Source organism: Crotalus tigris, unplaced genomic scaffold, assembly GCF_016545835.1.
Source record: "Crotalus tigris isolate CLP2741 ecotype Arizona unplaced genomic scaffold, ASM1654583v1 scf7180000019935.411523, whole genome shotgun sequence".
NCBI lineage: Eukaryota > Metazoa > Chordata > Lepidosauria > Squamata > Viperidae > Crotalus > Crotalus tigris.
The window spans coordinates 93,874-103,580 of record NW_024097779.1 but is presented as its reverse complement, the minus strand read 5'-3'; the positions used below and the strand labels follow the sequence as shown (position 1 = coordinate 103,580).

At 38.0% G+C, this 9,707-nt stretch overlaps 1 protein-coding gene across 6 annotated transcripts in view; it reads left to right on the top strand.

The window, feature by feature from the left end:
- The first annotated feature begins 63 nt into the window (after window positions 1-63).
- Window positions 64-9,707, top strand: part of AP2A1 (adaptor related protein complex 2 subunit alpha 1) — a 35,478-nt gene continuing 25,834 nt past the window's right edge. For 3 of the 6 annotated variants that reach the window (XM_039364918.1, XM_039364916.1, XM_039364915.1), the window contains exons 1-2: window positions 339-504; window positions 6,027-6,095. In XM_039364918.1, coding sequence (XP_039220852.1) covers window positions 354-504; window positions 6,027-6,095 — 220 coding nt within the window. In that variant the 5' untranslated portion in view covers window positions 339-353. Of the gene's footprint in view, window positions 221-338; window positions 505-6,026; window positions 6,096-9,707 lie in introns of those variants that run through there. The other 3 variants (XM_039364917.1, XM_039364919.1, XM_039364920.1) reach the window with 3 other exon arrangements.

The window sequence follows — 9,707 nt, the reverse complement described above, 5'->3', positions numbered from 1 at the left end:
AAAAGCGGCACCTCTGCCCAATAGGAAGTGAAAACGTTTCGTGACGGACGGAACGAGGGACCAATCGGATATGTTTGGGTCGGTTCGGTGCAGCTGGGCCAGGTTCGAGCGCGGAACGGAGCATCGCCGTGGTCCCGATCCTCTATCGTCACCATGCCGGCCGTTTCCAAGGGAGACGGGATGCGGGGCCTGGCCGTATTTATCTCCGATATCCGAAACTGTAAGTGATTGCGACTGGCAGACAGAGAAGGATCCTTCAGAACCGAGAGAATCTTGTATGCGCACGGGGGAGGGGGGTGGGGGAATTGGACCTTGGGGAGAATTCGGGCGGGTTCCTCAACGAGAGGGTGGAAATGGCCCGTGATTGTGCTCGGCGGCGGAAGAGTAAGTGTGGTGATGGGTTTAGTGGGGGGGCTAGTCGACTGAAGGCAAAAGACGAACCTCGGGGAGAGACTTTTACAGCGCGATTGTCTGCTCAACGGGGCTTCGGAAAAGAGAAAGCAGGTAGGCTGGGGGAAGGCGACCTAATGTCAGGGTAAGGACGAGGCTGCCAATCAACAGACATGCCCGCCGTTTGGATAGGTAGAGAGGTTTGTCAGTAATTGGAAGAGGATACAAGTTGAGTAAAGATGGCACAGTCAGTAAGGATACTGGTTAATTGAAGGCGTCCCCATATGAACATGGAGATAATTCAACCTGAGATTTGTGTCTGCTATGGCTATTTTGTGTAATCCGGAAATTTTTATTATTTTATTATTATTTAAAGAGGGTGGTGGGGAGTAAAGCAGAAAAGTTGTTTAGAGAGGTGGAAATTGAGGATCATGGCCATTATAGGGAAACCGGAGTGGGTGGAGAATAAAAAAAGGGTCCTGAGGTTTGCTTAGGAGTAACGTCCCATCTATCCTACTTCCTGCTGCCTCCATATATATAAATATAAAAGATATTGCTTGGAAGTAGACAGCTGTCACATGACAGATGGATAAATACAGTATACTTGCTAACTGCCATAGGCTGGGCATGTAAATTTGGGGAAAGATTGTATGTATTTGGGAGTCTCTGTGTGAAGTCTTAAAAAGAGCTCTTGGACCTTTGCAGAAGGCCTTAAAGGTAGGTTTACTATATTTGATACAAAACTCCTTGAAATTACTTATCTGTACAGTATTTCTCATTGCTAGCAATCTGGATTTTTGCAGCCTAAGTATAAACCTTACTGCAGGGATGTTACTACAAAATAAGAGATTGCTGGTCAGAATCTGCATAAGAGTAAGAAAGATTGAGGAATTCACATTGTTCTATGGAAAACAAATTATATTGGGGAAGGCTTCTAATACTATGGCATTCATGTCCCATTAATATGTTTGAAACTGGAGAAGTTCTAGTTGTCATTTAAGTCAAATGGGTGAGCCTGATGGAGTGTGGTTAAAACATATATTTCTAGCTTCCTTCAGTAACGCTAAAAAAAATATCCAAGTATTGGCTTTGATAGCATATATTCAGGTCCTTATTTTTCAGAAGTGCTTCTTTAGTCATGAAAAAAGCTCTAATGATCAGGAGACCCAAGGGTGTTATAGTATACTTTAAACGGAGAGATTTTAAGTCATATCTAGATTTTTCTATTTAGACCATTTGGTATGGTTATTTCATTGTGGCTGAATACTAATATTACATTTGTTTGAGTCAATCTTTTTTCCCCTAGTTCCTTCTTAGGAATTCTTATCATTGCCCCCACCCTTCCTTTTTTTCAGCGGTGTTAGTTTTGCAAGAGTACTACATGCAAGTAAAGCTAAGTAGCAGTTGCTAGAGCAGTTTTCTGTGGAGCAGAATCAACAGAGCTCACACAATCTTTTTTAGATTCTGGCTGGCTAGTTTTCCTTTAAACCAGGGATGTCAAACTTGCAAAGTCATGCGACGTGTCGCGATGTATTGTGACTTTTTTTGCCATTGCTGGCAGTGGGGTGGGCACAGTTTCAGCATGATGCATCTGGCCCATGGGCCGGTAATTTGACACCCCTGCTTTAAACCATCCCTGCAATTCAATGAAAAAGTCTAGATGTAAGCATGATAACTCCACTATTCTGGAGAACATTAAAAGCTGATTTGATTACGTAGGTAGTTGTAGTTATGTTGCAACAACTTCTGTATACTGAAGTCATTCTGTAGCTAATGTCCAAGTGAATTGGCCTAGCACCAGCAGACCATATAAGCCAATTTGCTTGGAGGGAGGCTTTCCATGTCTGGGATTCTTGGCCTTAATGCCAACTAGCTTTAATATCTCCAAACATATTACCAGAAGACACTATAACTCCATTGTGATGGTAATGCACATTCTTTACATTTGAAAGTTTCAGCTAAAGTAGGATTAGGCATTCTTGTGGTCTCCAGATTTCAGGTGATATCTCCCATTATTCCCAGCCAGGAATTATGGGAATTGGGAAGGGATTGTGACACACTTTCAGAAAGGTAGTGTCCTAAACCTAAAACAGCCAAAGTTTGTTTGGAAAGGAAGGTTCTGTAGCTTTAACAGCTGTGGGGAAGATGATATTTTGTTAGATGCAGCTTGTCATGTATAGATTGCTGCTGCCAACATTTCTTTGTAAAAGCAGCAATTAAAAATGAAGAAACCATGTCCTTCTTGTCCAATGCCCATCCCAGGTTTCAGAAAATACTCTGTAAATAAAGATATTTATAAATGAATAATACCTGATTTTTTTTTCTATTGTAAGAGTAGCAGATATAATCAGTAGAAGTCAGGCATATATTTTTCAAGGCCTCGGGGTCCAAATTTTAGGATGATAAGGGAGATCTTTGAGTCACTGAACTAGCAGAAATGGGTGCTGGAATTTGTGAGAGTAGAGAGAAATTTCAACAGAGAACAGATCAGATTGATTTAGACTTTATATAGCAGCAGTAAATGAACCAATAAGAAGGCAGGGAAACATTGAAAAATATGTGGGAAGAGCTATGCTTAAGCTCAAAAAGCTAGAGAGAAGGCTGCATCTTAATTTTACTTAACACATTTTTTTGGATAGAGGAAGATGCAAGAGGCCTAACAAAATTGCATGAGATCTGATGGCAACATAACTAAGGAATTTCAAACTGGGCTTAGAACTTTCTGATGTACAAGAAAGGATAGCTATGGTGAAACTGAGGCCCTTGAAAGCTTCTGTGAAATTCCTGTTGGAAGAGCAGGATGTGATAAATACAAAAAACACATTTTACAGATCTGATGACCACTAATTCCTGGGGCATGGATTTCTTTAGATATGCATTCATATATTCTTTGATCTTCTTGTAAAGTGGAATCTAGATATTATTGAATTCTAACTCAGATAAGCGTGACTATAAGCCAATAGACAAGGATTATGGGAGTTATAATCTAACATGTTCTGGAAAAGGAATTTCCCCACTTCTGAATATAGTTGCAGCTATCCAGAGAGATGAACAAAGAGCTCTTACATTGCCTGTTCTTAAGGAACTGCAATTCTTAAGCAAAGAAAAGTTGGCAGGCCTCAGATTCCCTCAACAGAGTGCTGTTGGGGCAAAAGGAGAGTGTGATTTTTGTTTGAACATCCAGGAAGGAAGGAAGGAAAGAAGGAAGGAAGGAGTGTGAGGAAACATAGCTTTCTCTTTTTAGAGGCCGATTTCCCTGCCCCAAGATAGAGAATAAAAGTAGTAGTGTTTGGATCATTTGCTTTTGGCAGGTTGAAGAAGGAAGCATGAGGTTGGGTTCTGATGTCTTCTTTGGTCATCTTTCTTTTATCTTTGGAATACGCATGCCAGGATATAAACGTAAAGAAATATGATGGCCTTGAGAGGATCGCTTCCATGGTATGATGTAAATAATAGCACCTACCTTGTGATAACTCCAGTTGCATTGTCAGTTAACTTGAAATTCAAGATGAGGGCTTAATGAACTAATAAGAGAAAAAACTGCAGGCTAATACATGCATGCATCTCATTATTCTTGTTCTTTGTATGAGAGGCTAATTTATTAAATTATGGTTTAAAGTTTATTTCTCGTTTGAATTGGCATTTTAGGACATGATTCTATGATTGGATAGGTGTGTATTTTTTTTGCTTTCACTGAGAGAGGAATGGATGGGTTAAATATACTAGTATGTTATTTCACACTTAAAGGCAGATGGATCTACTTTCTTTAATTATTTTTGTTTCTTAAATTATTATTTTTCTCTTCTGAAGAAATCTCAAATCAAATAATATTCCCTCCCATTTGGATCCTTCACTTATTTTAGGCACAGCTTTTCCCACTATTAAACAGATCATGCTGTACTTGTTGGTTGCATGATGTTAAATAAGGGAACCTAACAGAAGAAATGGAAGGGAAGATATGGCAATACTAATTCAGTAGAAAATATATTGCTAAACTATTTAAAGCAAAGGGCTCAAAGCTTTACTTCCATTGTAGAATTTAGCAATTTAATTTTTTTCTACATTCATTTAAAGAAAATCCAAAGGACATTATGTTCTATTATTGATGAATAGAATTGTTACCAGTCTCTACTGGCACCTGGGTTTATTAAAATTGTACTTTTTAACTTAAAATAGGAATACAGATGTGGCTCCTACAGTCAATTTCTCTGAATCAAGTACTAACTTTCTTTCTCTTCCTCCAAAGACATCTTTCTTACTACTTAATGGTTTAAATCCTGGACAAGGAATCACTTTTTCCCCCATGTCCCACAGCCAATATGCCTCATGTACAAAGCAGCTCCATCCTAGGAGCATTTAGGCATACAATCTATTTATTTCAGCTCTCATCTACTGAGCTAACTTAATTGTGGACCACTTTCTGACTGTTAGGGCAAATGTTCCCATAGCCTCCCGGGAGCATTTATTCTCCAGGTTTGCTAGATATAGATCTGTTTTCTCTCTTTTGTGTAGCAATGTTGCAATGGTTTTTGCAACCATCCAAGAATGGGTGCACTATCCATTGCTCTATTGAACTGATGTCTAGGGGTTATCACCTCAGAAAATACCAAGGGACTCTAAAATGTAGAAGATCCACAACTAGAAAAAATGATTTTAATTGAAAAATGGCCCCATGGGATGTGTACACACTAAGACTTTTCTCTGAATTTTATTTATTTATTATGCTTTTGTGCCTCCCTAATATAATTTTGTTACAACAGTTTAACACACTCTAAAAGTTATTATGAAAACAATTGAAGAAAAGTATACAACATAAAAACAAAACAGTATGGATAGCAGATAAAGATTGGTTAAAAAAGTGTCACAGCATAACATTTCAGATATGAATATAGTCATGAATCACATGTATGAAAAAATATTAAAACATCTTTGGCCCAGAAGGATAGTAGGTACCAGGCCTGACTTACTTGGTAGGCATCCATAGCCTGGGACAAATACTGGGATTCACTAGAATCACTGCAGTGGCATCTACTAATTGCAGACGAGCATGTCCCTGGAGTAGGGCTTTTGAGGATGATCTTACTAGATGAGTAGGAATATATGGAAAGAGATTTATTTGTACACTGTCATAAACATCTATAAATGTTTGCAAGAATAGACACCAACACCTTAAATTGGTACCAGAAGCAAATAATACCATTCCTTCCGCCTAAATATCTTTTCACTAGCTATTGCCAAACAGTGGCTTGAGAAGAATGTATTTTGATTGAAGAAAAACAGTACAATAATGCAGACTGCCTCTTCCTGCTCTGATCAAAAATCTGAGTCCCCTGTAGCTCCTGGTTTTAGTATGGCAGCCATCTTTGAGAGGGTACTTCCAGATACGTGGGAAGCGCACGTGGCTACAAATTCTGGAATTATAGACCAATTCTTTTAGAGGAAAATAGGCTGGGGAAGTTTTTGCTTTTTCATTTATTCAAGAAGCATATGTGGCAGTTTGTCATCAATTGTTGGCATTTATTTTTCTTCATATTTATTTTCATTGTCTCATGCAGTGAACATTATGCAGAGACACAAATGATTGTGAATGGAGGTTGGGTATTGTTCATGTTTCATTCCTTGCTTCTCATTTATAGGTAAGAGTAAAGAGGCTGAAATTAAACGAATTAACAAGGAGTTGGCCAATATCCGATCCAAATTTAAGGGTGAGTTCTTGCACTGCATTTTTTTCTCCTTCTCCCTTTCCCCCCCTTTTACTTTTTTGCAATATAATCCAGCTTTTTCTCACCACAAATTCCTGCAGCAGCTCTATCAGTGACTCAGTCCAGCTTATTCACTGTCTCTTGTTTTTGTTCTCTGACTCCCTTGACAACCAGGCTCCTCTCTAGCACTTTTCAGGCTGGTTTAAGCACTATCATCTATCTTGTATTATACATGTCACTGATGCTTCGTACAAAACAACTGTATGTAGCAGGTCTGTGGGCAGCAGATGAAGAATGGCCCTGAACTCAGGGTTCAAATGCTAAAAAGCTAACCTGTTCCAGCAGGAACAATGAAGTAAAGTAGAAAATATCTGATTTTAGATAGTATTGACTGTAACAAACCATAATGATGTCAAAATGGTGAGATGCATTTAATAACATCATCTTGCACATGCTATAATTACTGGTATCATACATTTGACAAAAGTAGTTTGTGCATTTTGTGTAATGACATCATTACATGTGTGCCATCATTTGCTCTTCCTGTGGATGCTTGTAATACTAAGCTCTCAAATTGAACTAGGAGTTTCCTGTCTTTTCTCAGTCTAGGAGTTGCTTGTGTTAATACTCTACATAACAGTAGCACTATAAAGTAAATTCCCATCTAATGAAACTCAGTTTTCTCCCAGAAGCCATTTCCATTTAGCCAATTAGATGCAACTCTGTCCCTCGTTGATCTCAATATTAACTCAATTTCCATAGATCTGGGATTTTTGCAGCACAATTCATATTGTTCTGGAGAGGAAATCCTCTTCCATCTCCTTCTTCATCATTCCATATAAAATAAGACACAAGTACTTCAGCGTGGGTTAACAGGATTTAACAAGTGTCATTTTGTTGTTATCTCTTATCTTAAGGTCAAGATACTAAAGCAGGGAACTGGCTTCTTAGAATGCACACTTCAGCTGCTCATGCCAAAGGGGTAGCTAAAAGAGGGAATAAGAGCTCCAAAGGAGAAAGGAGCAGCAAGTTCAATTATTTCAGACAAAACCTTCTTAACCAAAGTAGACAGCTCTACTCTTAAAAACTAGCCCAACATAAAGAGAGTGAATTGACTTGACATACATAGATACATACATACTTACATACATATGCTAATTCAGTCTTCAGATTTCCAAATAACACAATGTCTTTATCTTTCTGTATTTGAATCTATTTCAGAGGTTTGGATCCAAACATCCATCTCCATAGATGTTCAAAAATCAAGAGATTCCTGCTTTATGTAGTCCCTTTCTGCAAATCTTATTCTTCTTCCAAACTAATCACAACCATGTTACCGTTATTCTCTTTAAAAAATTCTTTAATGACATATATGAAACAGTTATACTGTTTCTAGCGACATTATCTAGAATTTATAAAGGCATTCCAAAGTATGTTGGAAATATGAACAACATGAAGGGACATTCTGTTGTGGGTGGTAGGCATATACTATAAAAAGCTAAAAATGTTGGATTCAAATACATATGTTGATACATAGAATTTAAAGATTAATATTCAATAGAAGACAGAACTTTGATATATAGAATTTAAAGATTAATATTCAATAGAAGACAGAACTTTGATTTTAGGACCAATGAATGCATACTTTAAAAGCTTTCAGAAAGTCTATTTCAATATATAATTATTGTTGCCAGATTATTATATATATATAAATATAGAAAGATTGAATATTTCCCACTGTGGAAGACCAGATGGGAAAAATTCACAAAACTTGCTGAGATGACTAAACTAACTTTTTAATTAGAGAAAGATTATTACTATATTGACATTCATCAATTACTGGAAATCCCTTATCAACTTTTTCTTTAAAAAAGAAAGTGATTTTATGGCTTTTGTGGTTGATGATTAGAAAGAACAAGTTATAGAAAGAAAGGAATTATAATGTAATCCTAGAGAAAGAGGTTTGATTAAAATTGTATAAATAATTGCAAAGTGTAAAATCAGAAACCACTTCTTTATATTTTTCATGTTTCTCTTCTTTTATTTTTCTTTTTTCTATTTCTTTTTTTAGTCTCTGTTTTTCCTTTTTTGTTTTCCTATATTTACTGTAGTTTTTTTCTTTGACTCTATTTCTTATTATATATAAAATTATTTTAGTAAGCATTATTAAAAAAAGAAAAGTAATAATGAATAAAAGGGTACAAAGAAATAGAAAGGAAAAAGTTATAAAGATCTTCGGATCTTGTTAGCAATTACTTCAGATGTGGAAAGCCAAGAATGACATGGGTAAAAGATCAAAACAGTTTTTTATTGTATGCTTGCCCTTAGACCAGTGGTTCTCAACCTGTGGGTCGTGACCCCTTTGGGGGTTGAACGACCCTTTCACGGGGTCGCCTAAGACCATCATAAAACACATATTTCCAATGGTCTTAGGAACCGAGACACCGCTTCTCTATCCGTCTCCAGGCAGATGTACTTATGCGGATCAGTTACACATGTGTAGAGAGCAGCTACTATGTAGAAAGCAGTGTAGACCCATTTTAGCCTCCCACTGGTCGTCTTCTCTTAGCCACCTGACTTGATGCTCTCGGACACCATCCTCTTCTTTCCACCTATTCAGTTCCGTCTCCGTTTAGCGCTGAAGTGGCGCCTTCTTTAAATTAGGTGCCCAGGCAGCCGCAGCTCCTGCTCTGAAGCCAAGATGGACGCAACCATTGGCAAGCAGGGAAAGGAAGTCGCTGAGAGCAGCTCCACCCACGTGACATGTGCAGAAGCAAAATGGACGAGTGATTGGAGCTGCTGTCTCTTCAATCCTCATTATGAGCAAAAAGAATCAGGTTTCGTATGTGAAGCCAGCCGAATCCACTTTGAGTCGTTTCAAAGAGCGAATCGGCTATCGGGAGGGGCCCACTGTAGATACCAAGGTAACAGCATCTAATTCCCTCTCCTCTTTTTCCGTTCCTTTGACCCCTCCTTTCCTTAAAATCCATCCCCGGATCCTTCGTTCAGCACGAGGTGGAAAGTGGTAGCCGCCCCACCTATTCTCTACCAGTGCTGCGAGAAAGAGCTGGCAAGACTGGTGTCTGAATTTTCTGAGTTGGGACCACACCTGAAATACTGCATTCAATTTTGGTCATCACACTACAAAAAAGATGTTGAGACTTAGTTGCAGAATTTGGGTTTAGCTAGTCTAGAGAAAAGAAGGACTTGTGGGAGACATGATAGAGTATTCCAGTATTTGATGGGCTGCCGCAGAAGAGAGGGTCAATTTATTTTCCAAAGCAAGAAACATTCCATTTCCAACAACATAACTTTGTGAAACAGGGTTTTCCAGCTTGTTGGTTATCAAGTCTAAATACAGAAGTAGACTTGTTGTGGAAGATGATCTTCGTTGTGCTCTTGCAAAGAGTGCCCCGAGAATTTCTGATCTGGTGAGAAAGAAGCAATCTCAACCTTCGCATTGACATTGGCTTTTTATACATATTGTCGCAAAATATAGCAATGTAGTTTACTGTTGTTTTATTAAGACTGTTACCCATGCTACACCATGCTTCAAGACAAAATTTCATTTATTTGTAATTAGAAATAAATATTTCACAATATATAATTACATAT